We start from the raw sequence: 17,739 nt of genomic DNA, 5'->3' as shown, positions 1-17,739 counted from the left end.
TAAAAAGCCCCACAGGGGTGTTGGGGGGGGACCTAGCTGAGGCCTTGCAAAGCTGGGCGAGAGAGGCTGGAGATGCAGGGAGCAGCGAGATTCCTGGGATAAGGCTGCCCCAAATCGCATGGCCACAGACCGGGCAGAGCCCCCTCCCCCAACGCCACCCCCAAAAGCACCCCGCTTTGAGAAGTCAATTAATTTATTCCGCACCGTGGCAGCAAGATGCTGCCTACAAAAAGGGGGGGCTGGTGCTGCCGGGCACCATGAGGGTGGAAAGAGGCGCTGGAGAACCAGGACAGGGAGAGCCAGGATGGGGTCGGGGGCTGCGCTGCACCCCACGGCTCCCTCCAGCCTCGGCTCCCATCCCAGCAGCGATGGCGAGGAGGGTGGCCTGTGAGGCTGAAGGCTAAGCCTTGGTGGTCGCACCCTGCGTGGCTCCCAAGGCCGTGAGCTGCTGGATCTTCTGGCTCATCATTTCCACCACGGCTGCAGGGAGAGAAGGGGGCTGGGGAGTCGGGTGAGGCTTCTGGGGGTGCCCCCCAAGAGTGAGGAGGGAGCCAGCTGCTTACCCTGCTTCATGGCATGTTTCTCCTGCAGTGCTGGCTGGATCTTCTCCATCTGCTTCGTCAGGAAGTCGATTTTCCGCTTGAAAAAGTCTCGGGCGTCATCTGCTGTCTGAGGGAGGGGGCAGCAAGGGAGTTAAGGTGGGCCTCCGTGGCACAAACATGGGGAGCAGTTCCCCAGGAAAGGCACCGAGCCACCCCCCCAAACCCGACAGTGTCCCTCACGCACACACCTCACCTTCTCCACATAGTAGCCAGTTCCGACATCAATCAGGACACGCTCGACATCTGAGAGCTTCCCTGGGACATACATCTGGGAGGGGGTGTTAGGGAAAGCAGGGAACCAGGAGGGTTACACGGCTCTGGCAGGAAAGGCAGGGACAGAGCCTGGGTGTCCCGGGTAGTGGCACCACAGCGTGATGGCAGCGGCACTGATTTGGCACAAACAGCCCTAAGGGGAGTGAATTTGCGGGGGTAAGAAAGGATACAGAGCTGGTGAGGGGCACCAGCAGGTCCTTCCCTGTGAAAAAGCAAGCAGAGGCGAGTGAGGGGAGCCTACAGAGCCACAACTCAACATCTGGGCCACTCCAGCAGCCCCCTCAGCCTCCCTGCTGGGCACAAGGTGCCAGAGCCTGGGCCAAAAGAGCTGACACGGGGGCTCTGGGTGGTTTGTTCAGAGCAGGACTTGGTACGTCTCAGCCCTAGGGAGGAAGGAGTGATTTGGGGGAGCAGCTGGGGCCCGCAAAGCCAGGGAAGAGGGTACCGGCCTCTCGGGGCTTGACACAGTCCCCCCTGGTCCAGCTGGGATGGGGGGGGATCCCACTCGCCTTCATTGCTCTTGTTGAGCACGTTGAGGCAGTCCTTGGCTTCCACATACTTGGTCTGCACCACCTTGAGCTGAGCGATAGAGGACGAGAGGAACTCCACCTCCTGGCAGAGAGCACAGCCCTGTCAGTGGGGAGAGGGCCCCGGGGCTGGGGGGGAGCAGGAGGGAGGCTGGAACAGCCCCAGAGAGCGAGTGCCAGAGCCCCAAGAGATGTCACGGAGTGGGGGCCACAGTCCCACACCCAGCGGTGTCTCCAAGCCAGTGTCACACAGGGTGACACATGGGGCTGAGGCACGTCATCCGGTCAGCTCCAGCCTTGTCACCCCCTCAACCCAGCCACCCAGTTTCTACCTCAGTATTCCCCAGAGCCCAGTCTGGTCCAGCACACCTCCCCCAGTTCCAAACAGCTCACTCTGCCTCCACACATGCCCCCCCACACCGAGTCCGGGCCTGTCACTCCCACCCCAGCCCAGTCCCACACATCCCCTCCCACCTCCACAGCCTAGCCTGGTCCAGTATAGCCCCCCCCCCCCCCCCAGTCAGGCCCCACACATCATCCCCCAGCCCCTCCCAGCCCAACCCGTTCCCACACAGCCCCAGACGGGCGGGCCCGACCCCACAGAGCCCCCCTCGGCCCCACACAGTCCCCTCCAACCCGACCCCACCTGGTCCAGCTGCCCCTTGAGCAGCTCCAGCTGCGGCAGCGGCAGCTCCCCCACGTTCACCGTCTGCGCCATCTTGGGCCGCCGCGACGCTCTAGCACCCTTTACGCCTCTCGCTGCTCCGCCGGGCGCGCGCCCCCTAGCGGCCGGCGGCCGGCAGCGCTCCGAGGCCTGAGGCGTCAGTGTCCGTCCGTCCCCAAGTCGGGGGGGGGGCAGCAGCTCTCTTGTAGCGCCCCAATACCTCCCCCCCCGGGGAAAAGGGTCCTTCCCCCCATAGACGGGGGATCCAAGGTGCTCCCCCAGGGGCAGAGGCTAAAGCCCAGCACTCTCATGGTGATGGAACCCTGAGCAAGCAGCCCCCCCCACCTTCCCAGGGCTCCTGGGGACCCCCTAACACCAAAAACCAAGGGATGGGGGGGACAGCAGCGAAGGCTGGGGGCTCTGGGTCACCTCCAGCAGCAGAGGAGGAGGGTAGGAGTCTTGGAGACCTTCCCTGGGGGAGGGGTGTGTGTCCAGCCTTGGGGACAGGGGACAAATGGGCAACAGGGTAGTGGGGGAACAGGAGGGAGCAGGGCAATAGCTTTATTGTCACAGAACACGCAAATAAAACCACTTTCATTAAAATAAATTAAAGCAGTTGCAAACACAAACACCCACCCACCCCGCGAGTCCCCAGCTGCCTCCCCGTGGGGACGGCAGCCCCCCCCCCCAGCCCTCACTGCAGGCAGACAGGCAGCCCGTAGGCAACAGGGGCTGCCCCGACGAGGTACTTGAGTTTGGGGGCTTGGCGGGCCTGGGTAACGTAGGACAGCAGCGGGGCACCCGAGCCCCCCCTCAGCCAGCCCTGCAGCAGCGCTTGGGCATAGCGGTCGATCTCCCGGTCTGTCACGTCCCACAGGTTCCCCAGGACGAAGGGGCTGGAAGGGAGGAGGGCGTTAGACCCGTTCCCACCCCAAATAAAACCCAACACCATGAATGCAAAGCCTCTGCCCCCCTTGCAGACACCCTCCCACTCCGTAACTCACCAGCCGGCCATGATGTACTTGAGGACGATGCCAGAGCCCTCCAGGCTGCCACGGACAGCGAGCGCGGCGCTGCTGCAGCCAAAGAGCAGGGCGACGGCACGGCAATCCAGCCGGGCGATGGTCTGTCCGTCCAGTAAGCGGGCACCTGCTCCGTGGCCTGCGTAACTACGGGAAGAAGCCCCCAGGTGAGCTCCGGCTGCCCTTGTACACCCCCCCTCAGGGTCTCCCCAAGCAGCCCTGGTGATGCTCACATGTAGAGGTCGTGCTCCAGGAGGGCTGCCTGCATCTGCTCCGGCCTTGGGACGGCTCCTGTCACACCTCTCCAGCCAGGTTCGCTGTGGGAGACCTGGTGAGAAGGGGGTGGGGGGCACAGACCATGCCCCCTAACCCCATATCCCCCCTCCAAGATCTCCACCCACCTCTCAAACCAGCCCCGAAATCGTTCCTCAGTGCCCAGGAGGTTGCTGTGCGGGTTGAGGACGTAGAAGGTGCTGCTGGGGTTCACGCCGCGGCTCAGCACGGACCCTGACTGCTGCCGGAGCAGGGGAGATGAGTGGGTGGGTCCCAGCCCAGCGCAAGGTTTGGGGGGGTTCCCCCAAACCCCGGGGCTGGGGTACACGGGGTGTCCCATCCTCTCACCTCCTGTGCCAGGGAGTAGCTGACCAGGAAGCGCAGGGAAGGGAGCCTGGTTACAGGCACAGCCTTCAGGCACGCCATGCTCTCCCAGGGCAGCTTCTGCAGGTGCTGGAAGAGGAGGAGGAGGAAGAGGAAGGCGTGAGCAGGAGGGAGGTTAGCAGAGCCAGGAGGAGGTGAAGCAGGAGCTGGGGTCTCACCTTATCCAGAACCAGGATGAGGGAGCCGCCCGTCTGCGTGGCGCAGGCTCTCCACTTCTCCACTGCCTCCTGCAAGAGGAGCTGAGCCTTGCGGGGCTGCGCTGGGCAGAGGCTGAAGGCCAGGGCTTGCACATCATGGGGGCCAAGAAGGGAAGCAGCGTTCAGCACCACCTGCGAGGAGGAGGAAGGGGTGAGCATCGGCAAAGCAGGGGTTCGGTTCCCCCAAACCCTGCCCCAGCCCAGGCACCTTGAGCAGGGTGGGATCCGAGTCCCTCCAGCCGCACTGGCAGAGCTGGGTGTGCAAGTGGGTGGCTTCCTCTGCCAGACCAGGCTGGGGGACAGTGGGGATCAGGACCCCCCTCCAGCAGCCCAGCACCTGCGTCTCCAGGGTCTCGATGAGGCGCTGCAAGAGGTCAGAGAGTCACTGGGGGGGCTCCAGACCCCCCAACCTCCTCTGAAGCATGCCCCACATCAGGGGTGCAGGGTGGTTTTCCCCCACCTTCATCCTGCGGTCCAGCTCGGAGCGGCGCAGCCACCACTCTTGCTTGTCCGTGCAGCTGTTGACTTCCTTCTGCTCCTTCTGGATGGCGTCGAAGTCGCTCAGCACCGAGCGCAGCGGGGCCTGGAGGAGGAAGGGAGCCATGATCCGAGCCCCAAACATGGCTGGGCTGCCCCTGTCCCATCCCTGCCCTCACCTTGGCAAGCGCAGTGGGGATGCGGATGTTCACAGGAGTAGTGCCCTTCTCCAGCCGTGCCAGCAGCAGCGTGTCCCCTATGGAGCCAGGCTGGATGCTGACGAGGGTCAAAACGCACACCGTCACCCCTGAAAGTCACACCCAGACCTTAAGGACAGCCCCAAGGGCACCATCCGTCACTTAACACCCTCCTGGGCAATGAGCTGCCTGGTCCCTCTGGTCCCATCAGCCCTTACCACTGGGGATCTGCTGCAGCTGCGTCTGGAAGCTGTCCCGCTCCTCAGATCCCAGCCCTGTGGAGCTGAACATGAAGAGTCTCTCAAGTTCGATGAGGTGGTGGCTGCGCTGGGCAGCGCTCCCATCCTGCAAGGAGAGCCCCCGGAGCTGCTCGGCCACGTCCCCTGCTGACTTCTTCTCTTTGCTGCAGAGGGAAAGGCAGTCAGGGGGGGAATAACCACCCCAAAATCACCTTTGCTGGGGCTCTGCTGGTGTTGGGTGAGCCCCTTCTCCGTGGTGCTCTGTGGATGGAGGGAGGTGAGACCGAGGGACTCACTGAATCTTCCTGTGGATGATGCTGAGCAGCTGATGGCGAGTGGTGATGGAGACCGACTCAGAGAGCAGGTACGCAGTGAGGAGGGGGTCCTGGTTCCCCATGGCCAGAGCCAGGAGCTGGCAGAGCTGGCTGTAGAGCGCACCGGGAGGGCAGTGGCTGATGCAGTTGAAAGCATCTTTCAGGAGCTCAAGGACCATGTCCAGCGAGGAGACATCTGGAAGGGACAAAGCAGCAAAACCCCAGGATCAGCCGCCGAGCCCTTGGGCAACACTCGGAGCAGTGGCGAGGGGAGGTGGAGCAGGGAGCAGAGGGGACAGACCTGGCGTCCCCATCACAGCCACCAGCTCCCAGCCCAAGACCAGCATCCCACGCACTGGAGTCTTGCAGACCAGCCCCATGTTACCCTTGGCCAGCAGGGTTGGTTTTTTTTTGATAATGGGATGGCCTACACGGCACCAGGCCTGCTGGCGTCAGATGGGATTCACCTTTCTCAAAGGGGGAGGAAGATCTTTGCTCACAAGCTAGCAAGGCTCATTGACAGAGCTTTAAACTAGACTTGGAGGGGAGTGGGATGAAATCAGGCTTGACCGTGACAAGCTGTGGGACAGTAGGCCAAGGCTAGAGGGATGGGGTGCTAGTGAGGAACCTCAGCCTGTTGCTCTGAGACATGCTGGGTACACTGGAAGTCTTACAGAGATGAGCCAGGGGCTCCTGAGGTAATAGGAGCCAGGAGGGAAACACCACTGAAACACCTCAAAGAAATTAAGGGGTGTTCCTCTAAGAAGGTAACAACAGCCCAGATGAAGTGCCTCCACACCAACACACACAGCATGGGCAATAAACAGGAGCTGGAAGCCACCGTGCTGCTAGAAAGCTATGACCTAGTTGCCATTACTGAAATTTGATGGGATGAATCCCATGACTGGAGTGTGGCTGTCAAAGGCTACCGGCTGTTCAGAAGGGACAGGTGAGGAAGGAGGGGCAGAGGGGTTGTCCTCTACCTCAAAAAATGGATCGATTGTGAAGAGCTGTCTCTGAAGAACGGCCACGAGCAGGTTGAAAGCTTATGGGTAAGAATTAGAGACTAAGGCAACAAAGGAAACTTTGAGGTTGGTGTCTACTGCAGGCTGCCTGATCGAGCGGAGCCTATTGACAAAGGCTTCGTACTCCAGCTACAGGAGGCATCGCACTCACAGGCTCTCGTCCTGCTGGGGGACTTCAACCACCCCAATGTCTGCTGGAAAAGTAGCACAGCGAGCTGTAGGCAATCCAGGAGACTCCTGGAATGCATTAGGATAACTTCTTAAGGCAGGTAACAGACAGCCCTACCAGAGGGGATGCCATACTAGAGCTGTTGGTCACTAATGCAAATGAACTAATGGGTGACATCAAGACTGGAGGCAGCCTGGGCTGCAGTGATCATGCACTGGTGGAGTTCACAGTCCTGAGGGGTATGGGTCAGGCGAAGAGTAAAGTCAGGACCCTGAATTTACAGAAAGCAAACTGCCAGCTGATCAAGGAGTTGGTCAACAGGAGCCCCTGGGAAACCGCCTTCAGGGACAAGGGAGCAGAACAGAGCTGGCTGATCTTTAAGGATGCTTTCTATAGAGCACAAGAGCTCTCGATCCCCAGGTGTAAGAAATCAGGAAAGGAAAGCAAGAGACCAGCATGGGTAAGTCAAGACCTGCTGGTCAAACTGAAGGGCAAGAAGGAAACACACAGGCAGTGGAAGCAGGGACAGGTATCCTGGGAAGAGTATAGGGACATTGTTGGGATGGCATCAGGAAGGCCAAGGCAGTGCTTGAGCTGAACTTGGCAAGGGACACAGAATAAGAAGTGCTTCGACAGGTGTGTCAGCCAGAAAAGGAAGGTCAAAGAAAGCATAGGCCCCCTCCCAATCAACACAACTGGTAACAAAGGATGGGGACAAGGCTGAGGTACTCAACAACTTTTTGCTTCAGTCTTCACTGGCAACCTCTCTTCCCATACCTCTTCAGTGGATGGACCGCAAGACGGGGACTGGGGGAGCAAAGTCCCTTCCATGGTAAGAGAAGATCAGATTCATGACCGCCTGAGGAACCTGAACATACATAAGTCTATGGGACCTGACAAGATGCATCTCAGAGTCCTGAGGGAATTGGCCAATGTAGTTGCCAACCTACTCACCATGATATTTGAAAAGTCATGGCAGTCAGGTGAAGTCCCCAGTGACTGGAAAAAAGGGAAACATTGCACCCATTTTTAAAAAGGGCAGAAAGGAGGACCCTGGGAACTATCGGCCCGTCAGCCTCACCTCTGTGCCTAGGAAGATCATGGAACAGATCCTCCTAGAAGCTCTGCTGAGGCACATGGAGGACAGGGAGGTGATCTGAGACAATAGTTCCATGTCCGGATGGAGATCAGTGACAAGTGGTGTCCCTCAGGGGTCTGTACTGGGACCAGTACTGTTTAATATCTTCTTCAAAGACATGGACAGTGGGGATCAAATGCACCCTCAGCAAGTTTGGGAATGACACCAAGCTGGGGGGGCTGACATGCCTGAGGGAGGGAATGCCATCCAGAGGAACCTGGACAAGCTCGAGAAGGGGGCCCCTGTGAACCTCATGAAGTTCAACAAGGCTAAGCACAAGGTCCTGCCCCCGGGTCGAGGCAACCCCCAGTACCAGCCCAGGCTGGGGGCTGAAGGGATGGAGAGCCGCCCTGCCCAGCAGGAACTGGGTGTACTGGGGGACAAAAAGCTGGACATGAGGCGACCATGTGCGCTCACAGCCCAGAAAGCCAGCTGTCTCCTGGGCTACATCACCAGTCGAGGGAGGGGGCTCTGCCCCTCTGCTCTGCTCAGACCTCCCCCCCAGAGCACTGCATCCAGGTCTGGGGTCCTCAGCACAGGAAGGATGTGGACCTGCTAGAGCGGGTCTGGAAACTCCTTCTCCCGGCACCGGGGAGCAGCCCCTCCTCCTCCTCAGTTCTTTTGCCCTCTGCCCCTACAGTGGGTTTTACCCATTTTAAAATATGTTTTTGCAGAGGTGCCACTGATTTCACCGAGAGGCTCAGCTTCAGATTTCCTCCCCTACAGCTCCCCAACACCAAAACCTCCCCACCCACACGGGGCCAGGTGCTCACCACCAGCCATGGGCAGGGTGGAGGAGAGGGTCCCCTCCAGGCGCAGGGGGTCCCTGCTGCCCAGCCACCGCGCTGCCAAGACGTCCTCACCGGCCTCTTGCTGCAGGACCTTGTGCTCCACATCTGCGCCCTCCTGCCTGCGCCGAGGCAGCCGTCTCCTGCCTGCAGGGAGGGACAGAGGCACTTGGTCCCTGGGACTGGTGGCAGCAGTGGGGACAGCAACTGCTTAGGGCTGCACGAAGGCAGGACAGCCCCCCCCCCCCCCCAATTCCTGGGGTAGCCCAGCTCACCTGGAGCTCCCTCCTCTTCCTCAGAGGCCCGCAAGACCTCAAAGCTGATCTCAAGCTTTTCCTCCACCTTCTCCTCTTCCTCAATGGTCCTCAGAAGCTCCCGTTCCTCCACTCTCTTTCTGGGAGCCCTACGGGTCATCCGCTCCCTGTTCTCCGCAGCCCCGGCTCGGCGGGTGCCCGGCCGCCCTCTCCGGGGCTGGGCAGTGCTGCTCTGGCCGCCGAACCCCAGCGAGCTTGCCTGGGACCCCATGGATTTGGCAGGCAGAGCTTTTCGGGCACAGGATGTCTTGCGGGTAGCTGTCGGAGTCGGCCCCGCTTCAGGATCCTCCATGTCGCTGTCATCACTGAATGTCACCTAAAGCAGAGGGACAGGAGGGTGTCAGGGCTGGTGCTGGGCGTACCGGGCTGCCCCTCGCCTCCCTCTTCACTCACCTTTAGGCGAGACTTGACTTTCTGCAAGACTTTGGGCGCTCGCAGGTGCCGGGACTTGCTGGCCGGCGGGGAGGATTCGCTGAAGATGGTGAAGGGAGTCCTGGGCCCAAGGGCTGCATGTGCCTTGGCGAGGGGACAGGCTTTCTGGTGCGGGGTGCAGGGCACTGTCACCGGCTGGATGATGATGGGTGGCACCTCACTGTCCGAGTCACCCAGAGCAAAGGCGTCATCGGTGTTCGGCACAAACAGGGGCTTCGCTCTCTGGCTCTTCTTCACTCTGGGCTTGGGCATGGCAGGGGCCAATGCTGTCTTCTTTTTGCGCCTTTGAGGTTCAGCCTTGCCCACCTTGAGGGTCTGGGGCACGGCCGCCACTTTGGGCTCCATCGGAGTCAGCGTGGGCAGCTGGCAGTTCTGAGAGCTGGCAAAAACACCATCCAAGGAGCTGTCGTGCTTGGAAGCCAGGCGGCAAACAGCGGCTGTGGCTTTGGTGAGCAGCAGGCTGGCCCTGGAGACCTCCAGGCTGGGCAGGTGGGGGCTGCAGGACGCTAAGGTGGTCAACCCCATCTGCAGCTCCTCCTGCAGCTCCTCTGCCGGCCGGGGGCTGGCCAGGCTCTGAAGGGCCAACGCAGCGTAGCCAGTGGCCACCAGATTGTCCAGCAGCTCCAGTGCAGGCAGGTCCCGGCCAACGGAGCCGCCCCACAGCTTGTCTCGCAGCACGGCGGCGAAGCGTGTGGCCACAGCGGCGCAGCGCGGCAGCACCTCATGGATCAGACCCAGCCCCTCGGCCGTGCTGCCCGCTGCCAGATCGCCCTGGGCACAGGAGAGGAGCCAGCGCAGGCAGAGAGCCGAGAGGGCCAAGTCGGAGCAGAGGCGGCACAGGCAGGCTGCTGGGTGGGTGAGGAAGGCCAGGCTCTTCCTCCTCTTGGGCTTCAGCTCCGGTGAGGCGGTGAGAGCATCCGCCTTCTCCAGCCCACTCACCGTGGCCACAAACTCCAGTGCAGGGCCCTTCAGGAAAGCTTCCTCTTCCCTGAGGGGCTCAGAGATGGAGTCCCTTGGCTTCTTGCCCTCAAGTTTGCCTTTCCTGGGCAGGATCTTCATCTGGCCTTTCTGCCTCTGGCTGGCTCCAAGGTCTGTGGGCGGAGGGCAAGGTTATTTCGGTGTCTTCCCTACACAGCCCTCCCCCAGGTCCCACCACAGACAGCCTAAGGAAGGACAGCCAGACCCAATGCTCTGCTTTCCCCAGCTATGCCTTTATCGGCTGGAGGAATCGCTCGATGAACTGAAACGTGGCCCAGAGTCAGCCCCCACCTCTGCACTCTCCGGGGTGACGAGGCTCAGCTGCTCCAGCAGCATCTGCACAAGGCTGGTCTTTCACCCCAGCCCAAAAGCAGGTGCAGGAAGGGTCATCCCTGGCACTGGCTGAGCTTGGAGCTTACCTCGGCCCCCCCATTCCCCTCCAAGCCCGGAGCAGGGACTCACCAGCATCAGACTCCAGGAGGAAGAGAGCCTGCTGGAGGTCGAAGTGGCTCAGCTCCAGCTCACTCTGCTGCAGCTCCAGCTGAGCCTTCAGCACCAGGAAAGAAGTACACCTGGGAGGGGGAGAAAAACAGCCCTCAGAGCCCCTCCACAACAGCCATCGCTCCATTCCCAGGACCATGCGGGAGGCAGGCAGCAAGGAACAAGCTCATGTCTGGCCTGGCAAGCTGAATTCACGGGATAACACACCCCAGAGCAGCTGCTTGTTCCAGACCAAGCTGAGAAGGTGCCAAACCCTCCCAACCGGGGCCTGTCCCCCACCAAGGGACACAGACACCAGTGTCCCCTGTGGCCACAGGGCAGCTCATCCCTAACCTAGCATTCCCCAAGCTCAGGGCCAGGCTGACCCCCCCCCACTCCCCAGTCAACTCACCACCGGGTGGCTTGCAGTTTCACGGCCAGCTTGACAGCCTCCAAGCAGAAGGCTTTGGCTTTACACACCACCTCCAACCTGCTGAGGAGAGCCACAAGGTGCTCCGAACAGGCCAGCGCGTCAGCCAGCACTTGCCACTTCAGCAGCAGGTTGTTCCCTGCAAGGGAGGACAAGAAGGTGACTGGAGCTGCTCCTCTGGGAGAGGCAGGCAAGGAGCCCGACTCTTTCCAGAGGAGCACTTGGGTTTTGGTCCATGCTAACAACCGGCTTACCGTAATCCACAAACTGGACATCGGCCGCTGTTTTCTGACAGCCCAGCACATCGCTGCCCATCAGCAGGAGGATGATGCTGCGGAAAAGCTTCTGGGCTTCGATGAGAGCCGTCTTGGGACTCTTCCACCCTGTGCAAGGGCAGTTGTGGGTATCTGCACTAACCAAGACCCTCCCCAGACCCAGCACAGAGCAACTCCCTCAGATTCCCTCTCCTCGCCTCAAAGGGACTGCTTTGGAGAAACCCAGAGGTGAAATGTTTGCACGGAGCTTCGTCCGTGACCGCTGTCAACCTGGTGCTTACCGGCAGGGTTTTAAACTTCCCCTGCAACTCACCTTGCACAAAGATCTGCTGCCGGAGCTTGAGCGAGAGGCGGGCAGCGGGGAGGCTCAGGTAGACAGCCACCAGCTGAAGGACGTGGGCTTGCAGCAGGTACCAGACCTTTGTGCTTTTTTGCAGAGCCGGGTTCTGGAGCACCTCCAGCAACAGGGTGAGACCCTCTTCAACCTGCAGAGGGAGAAAAAGAGTCACTGTTTATGGTCCAGGGTGTCTCCACACCCAAGGTCCCCAGCGAGAGGTACTGAGATAGCCAGACAGAGCTGCTGCTATCTCCTCGCCCTCTGACACTACTTCTGAGGCAGAAAAGGGTTTTTAGGAGCCTTACCTGGTGGCTGACACAACACAGCTGGCTGCGGAGCAGGAGGCAGGTTTGCTGCAGCAGCAGGTAGGAATCATTGCTGCTGTCAGCATTCTGCAGGCAGGACTCCATCTCCTCCAGGAAAAGCTGGAAACCAACACACCAGCCTGAGGGCTGCAGCCTCGGGGATCAGCCAAGCTCACCCCACAGCCCTTTCCCTCCCTGCCAGACTTACCTGGGCATAGCTGGGGCACTCCAGCTGGAAGAGCAGCTTGGTGAGCTGGCACAGGGCGCTGGCCATGCCCAGGCTGTCCCCAAGTGCGCTGCACAGGGCTCTGACCAGCAGGTAGGTCTCCATGGCTTGCAAGGGCTGGGGTCAGGAAAACCCTCATGGTTACTGAGAGTCCACCTCAGAGGGACTCTGTGTGCCTGGGGAGGCTGCCATCCCACTGACCACCTCCCCAGGAGCATTACCTTGGCCATCAGCTTGTAGAGAGCTGCCAGGAGGTGCAGGGAGGCTACAGTCTGCTCAGGGCTGCGCACCGCCGGGACGCCCGGCCTGGCCAGGAGCTGCTTCCACAAGGCGAAGGCATCGTCCAGGCTTTTGGACAGAGCTGAGGGCACACCACAGGTCTGAGACACCCTGACCTGAAACCAGGCACTCCTGGAAAGCCTCTACACAAAGGGCCCAAACCCACCAGCATCCTCACCTGTCTCTGTCACCAGGTTGAAGGAGATGCCGTCGTACAGGAATCTGTTCTCCAGCAGCCTGCCTTCGTAGTTGAGGTCGTTGGGCTCAAAGTCACCCAGGTTCGTTAGCCCCTGAGCTTTGGCTCTCTGGTCCCTCTCTATGCTCTGCAGCGTGGGAGAAGGCAGCAGTAACACATGTTAAGAGACACCATAGTGTTTATCAGGGGGGTCTGGGTGGCTTTTGGTGGCCCTGGTAAAGAGCTGAGCATTGCCAGCAAGGCTGAGGAGGGCACCCGATGCGTGCACGGAGCCCCATGGCGTTTCTAGATCTGGACCCGTTTCAGCATCCCACAGCCCCCCCTCCACCACCCCCACCCACCTGCTCCAGCTTGGACTCTAGGGTGCAGATGTAGAGCCAGAGCAGAGCCTGCGCCTGGTCATCGAGGAGTCGGTCCCGGTTCTGGGTGCTTCTGGGCACCAACTCCAGCAGCCGCAAGGCTTCTTGGATGGAGTCCAGGGAGGAGCTGCCAGACAGAGAGATTAGAAACAACCTTCTATCCCCAAAACCCCTGGAGCATTTTAAGGGGAGGAATAGATACACCCCAGAACCCCAAACAGAGCAAAGAGCCAGAGCACGAACACTCCAGGTCCTTAAAACTCCCCCTGAGGACCCTCAAATGCTCCCTGGCGATGTTCAGGGACACAGGGAGGTGATCCCGGCGCACCAGTGTCCACCCACCAGTCCGTCTGCTGCGCGTAGCTGTGGTAGCACAAGACCTGGGCCAGCTCTGTCAAGCCGATAGCTCGCTCATGTAGGCGGCCGCTCTCCTCCGAGCAGATCTCCAGCAGGTCACAGAGGACGTTGTAGCGTTCCTGCCCTGTGTCGGCTCGCACAGTCTTGTAGGCCTTCAACTCCGCAAAGAGGACGGTCACCAACGTCTCTGCATCCAGGCTGTGCCCCTCCAAGCCTTCCTTCAGGGTCCTGGGGGAAACAGGAGCTGTAAGGAGAGCTCTGTGCAGAGCGCAGCGGAACCGGGCACATCTCGCAAGGAGAAACATCGTCATTTTATTGGCTTGCGAACCGCAGCTTTCAAGACTTCCACCCCCCACGCACCAGGCAGCCCTCCAGGTCTTACCGTAATCGTAACTCCTCGGCCCCCTGTTTCGCAGCATCTGTTTTGACTCTGACCCAGAGGGAGATGGGCTCTGCCAGCAGCTCCCCAATCTGGCCCTGCAGCGCAGCCAGCCACTGCACCACACATGCCAGGGCTCTCTCCAGCCGCCCCAGCTTGCGGTAACTTTCCACCTGCAGCCTGAAGCATTTGTGCAGCTGTGGGGAGACCACAGAGAACTGGCTTCAGCACCCAGTGGGAGCAAAATCCCTCCATCCCATGTCCCGTACCGCAGCCCTCTTCCACGCCTGGGCGAAGGGAAGACCTCGGAGCAGGGAATTGAGGTTGTTCCAGGAGCAAAAGCTGCTCCCATCCTCTCCTTTGCTCCCCTGGCCCTGGGACCAGATGGTTTAGTTCAGTCCCGTTCAGTTTTGCCAGAAGCATCAGGCAAGCGCTTACCCTCTCTGGCGGTATCTCTGGACACGCGTAGGCATCTGCTGTCTGCAGCCACTTGCAGAGGAGCTCACAGACAGAGCTGGCCTCCTCGTGAAGGTTCTGGTTGTAGAAGATATAGGCCAGCTTGAACGTGCACGACACTGCCACAAGTGAAAGCTGAATATTAAAGATGTGATGGAGAGAAAACGACCCCTCTCTCTCCCTGTCCAGCTGGCGACCATCACCCTCTGCCCTGGCCCCACCAGCCATGTGTTTTGCATGACATAGAACCCCCTCGTTGCTCCCCAGGTACACAGACCCCGAGCTCTGTGACTGCGTTCAACCCCAGCCGGGGCCGAGATGCTGAGTTTGGTCCCACCCGCCGCAGCACTGACCAGTGACATCGAGATACTGGGCTCGCTCGCTCTCGGGGAGCCCCTCCAGTGCCTCCAGCATCCACACCACGGTCCTCCTGCAGCCCGCTGTCAGCCGCTCCAGACCCGGCCAGCCCGCTGCCTGCAACGGCTGCGGGGAGAGGGAGGGTGGCAAGAGGCCGCCGGGGACCCACAGCCCCCCAGAACCCCCTCCAGGGTGGCTTGAGCAGCCCCTTTCAACCCCACCAACGTGCTGCCTCCGAAGGGAAAAGCTACCCGGCACCACGAGGGTCCCACCCACCCCTAGTGCCAGCAACCGTCCCCTCCACTGCCGGTACCTGGGAGCACTGGAGGGTGTCATAGGCCACACTGGCAAAGAGCTGGAGGCTGCGGTAGAGCAGCTGCTTCACCATGAGCTTCTGTTTGACACCATCAGGAGGAATCTGCAGAGGGGAGGGAAGTAGAAAAGCGGCGTTCGTGGGCTTGGGCAGCACTGGGCGCTGCTGCTCAGGACGGGGACACTGGACACTCTGCTGATGGATTAAGGGGAGCATCGAGCCTGGAGTGGGGTTATGAAGCTTCCAGCTGCTAACAGAAGCTCTGGTTGACAACGCTACACGGTCACCCCACTCCCAGCCCCAGCCTTACCCTCTCCAGCAGCCGGTGGAGGACACGGCAGTGCCCCTCAGTGAAGGCACAGAAGCTGAGCACGTCCTCCCGGCCAAAGGGCCACTGCTTGCTCCTCTTCGCGTACTCGCCCAGGGAGGAGACGATGAGCTGGCAGCTCTCAGCCAGCACCCTGAGGAACTGCTCCGATGCCTCCGCTGCCATGCCAAGAGCTGCCGCAGCCTGGGAGAAGGGCGGCCCCGCGGGGCAAGCGCTCTCGGCCAGCACCTGGCTCAGCTGAACCCCGGCCTCCAGGAGGGACAGAGGATCACCAAAAGAGTTCACAGAGCTGCTGGTGGCCCCCAGGAAGCCCCTCGCATCCTTTACCGCCTTCTTGGCTGCCCTGTACTGGCTGCTTTTGCAGAGATGCCAGCACTGCTCCAGGGTGAGCTCGAAGAAGCAGAAGGATTGCTGGAGGGTGGGCGGCTCCATCGCCTCCTTTTGCAGAGCTGCGAGCAAGCAGTCCCCAAGCTGCCGGCCGAGGAAAGCCGAGGACGGTGCCCGCTGGGCTTCGTACAAGGCAGCGGCGGCAGCTGCCTGCTGCGCCGTCTGGGAGGTGAAGAAGGGGGGCTGCAGCGGCAGCAAGGCCTCCCCGTCCTCTTCCAGCAGCAGAAGGAAGCGCAGGGCTCGCAGACGGATTGAGAGGACAGCTCTACCCTCCTCCTGTGGCCGGTCAGGCTCAGCCAAAGTGTCTGCCCCTCTCCAGAGCACGCTGAAGCTGCTGTGGGCGATGGCTGTGAAGTCCTTGGAGGGTGCCTGGCCAGGGCGGTAGGTCAGCAGCCGGGCACGGAGGAGGTCAGCCACCCTCCAGCAGGCATCGCCGCTCCCCTGGCCGGCTGTGTTCCTCAGCAGGTGGTAGAGGATCTTCTCCATGTAGAGGGGAGCAGGCTGTGGCATGGCAGTCAGGTAGCCCCGGCACGCGGCCTCGGCCACGGCCACCAGGCTGGCGGTGTGTGCCGGGCAGCCCCCAGGTTTGGCCATCTGCTCGACACAAATCCGCAGGACCTTGTCGCAGACCTGGCTTTTCTGCAGCCGGGAGGCCTGGCTGGCATCGGAGGCACCTCCCGGGGAGTGTAAGAGCCATTTCTGGAGAGGGGAGGATGTCAGACCTCTGGCACCCAGCCCAGAGCCTTCCAGGGGAGGGTTCCCCCCCCCCGCAGTGCTGGCAGCGGAAGCCCCCAGCTTACCCACAGCTTGGCGAGCAGCTCGGATATGCCCTCCCAGCCGTCCATCCGGGCGGCGAAATCAGCTGCTTTCGGGTGTTTCTGATGTGACACCAGGCTGGGGTGGGCAGGGAAAGGTGTGGGACCCCCACAGCTCCCAGCCCCCCCTCCAGGCTCACAGCTTCCCCAGTGCTCACAGGCAATTCCCAGCCCCACTCCCGAGGCCTCCTCAGTGCTCACAGCACCCCCCACACCATTCTCCAGCCCCCTGGGAGCCCCCAACTCCCTCTCCAGTCCATCCCCCAAGACCCACAGCCCCACTTCCCAGCCCCTTGGGGGACCACACAACCCCCCCCAGCCCCACTCTTCGGCCGCCCCGGTGCCCAAAGCCCCACTCCCTGGCCCCGCTAGCAGCTCACAGCCCCCCCCCAGACCCACTACAGGCTCACAGCCCCCCAGCCCCACTCCTCGGCGCCACTACAGGCTCACAGCCCCCCAGCCCCATTCTCCGCCCCCCCCTACGGTCTCACAGCCACCCCAGCCCCACTTGCTGGCCCCTCCGGTGCCCAAAGCCCCACTGCCCGGCCCCCCTACGGGCTCACAGCCCCCCCCCCAGCCCCCCTACGGGCTCATAGCCCCCCCCCCCAGCCCCCCTACGGGCTCACCGCCCCCCCCCAGCCCCACTTTCCGGCCCCTCTATGGGCTCACAGCCCCCCCAGCTCCATTCCCCGGCTCCCCTACAGGCTCACACCTCCCCCCCCAGCCCCACTGCCCGGCCCCCCCGGTGCCCAAAGTCCCACTCCCAGCTCCCCCCGCCCAGCCCCACTCCTCGGCCCCGCAGACTCACGCCGCTGCTGCTCCGCCGCCGCCTGGGTGCTGGCCCCCGCCGCGAGCCCGTTCAAATAACCTCGACAGCCAATCAGCGCGCGGCTCCAACGGCCCGCCCGCGCGGGGCACGCCGGTAGTTGTAGTCCCCGCCCGAGGAGAATGCGCATGCGCACTGCGACTCGTGCCACGGGGACCGGGGCGGGGGGGGGGGGTGGCTGCTCCGGGACCCCCGGTGCGATGGCGGGGATTGTGCAGGGCCCTCTGTGCGACGAGGGGAGGGTGGACGGGGACCCCTGTCCAATAGGAGCCGGTGTGCAAGGCCCGTGTGCAATGGGGGCTGGTGTGCAGGGACCCCCGTGCGATGGCGGTGGTTTTGCAGGGACCCTCGTGCGATGGCGGTGGTGGTGCAGAGACCCTTGTGTGACGGCGGGTGGTGTGCAGGGCCCCTTGTGCAATGGGAGTGGTTGTGCAGAGACCCTTGTGCAACGGGGGTGGTTGTCCAGGGACCCCTGTGAAATGGGAGTCGGTGTGCAGGGACCGTCGTGCAATGGGGGTGGTTGTGCAAGGCCCTTGTGCAATAGGGGCTGGTGTGCAGGGCCCCCCGTGCGATGGAAGTGGTTGTGCAGGGACCCCCGTGCGATGGGGACAATTGTGCAGG

At 61.8% G+C, this 17,739-nt stretch overlaps 2 protein-coding genes across 2 annotated transcripts; both read right to left on the bottom strand.

Annotated features, from left to right (window-relative positions):
• Positions 1–175: 175 nt before the first annotated feature.
• Positions 176–2,147, bottom strand: PFDN5 (prefoldin subunit 5). The gene is made up of 6 exons (XM_049818904.1): positions 2,049–2,147; positions 1,385–1,487; positions 1,046–1,077; positions 796–870; positions 564–669; positions 176–480 (listed from the first exon to the last, which is right to left on the bottom strand). Exons 1-6 carry the CDS (start codon positions 2,118–2,120, stop codon positions 401–403), a joined length of 468 nt encoding a protein of 155 aa, XP_049674861.1. The 5' UTR covers positions 2,121–2,147; the 3' UTR covers positions 176–400.
• A 613-nt stretch (positions 2,148–2,760) lies between these two features.
• On the bottom strand, positions 2,761–16,322 carry ESPL1 (extra spindle pole bodies like 1, separase). Its single transcript, XM_049819353.1, has 30 exons — positions 16,278–16,322; positions 15,073–16,176; positions 14,763–14,867; positions 14,446–14,575; positions 14,075–14,211; positions 13,640–13,833; positions 13,243–13,485; positions 12,883–13,027; positions 12,524–12,668; positions 12,288–12,427; positions 12,049–12,183; positions 11,841–11,960; positions 11,512–11,683; positions 11,178–11,306; positions 10,906–11,062; positions 10,476–10,585; positions 8,997–10,126; positions 8,565–8,919; positions 8,275–8,436; positions 5,152–5,365; positions 4,835–5,019; positions 4,599–4,726; positions 4,403–4,525; positions 4,151–4,306; positions 3,904–4,074; positions 3,710–3,814; positions 3,490–3,602; positions 3,322–3,405; positions 3,071–3,235; positions 2,761–2,962 (listed from the first exon to the last, which is right to left on the bottom strand). Exons 1-30 carry the CDS (start codon positions 16,320–16,322, stop codon positions 2,761–2,763), a joined length of 6,504 nt encoding a protein of 2,167 aa, XP_049675310.1.
• Positions 16,323–17,739: the final 1,417 nt, after the last annotated feature.

This window comes from Accipiter gentilis, chromosome 16, assembly GCF_929443795.1.
Source record: "Accipiter gentilis chromosome 16, bAccGen1.1, whole genome shotgun sequence".
Classification (NCBI taxonomy): Eukaryota; Metazoa; Chordata; class Aves; order Accipitriformes; family Accipitridae; genus Astur; species Astur gentilis.
This window is presented reverse-complemented; position numbering and strand designations above follow the sequence as displayed.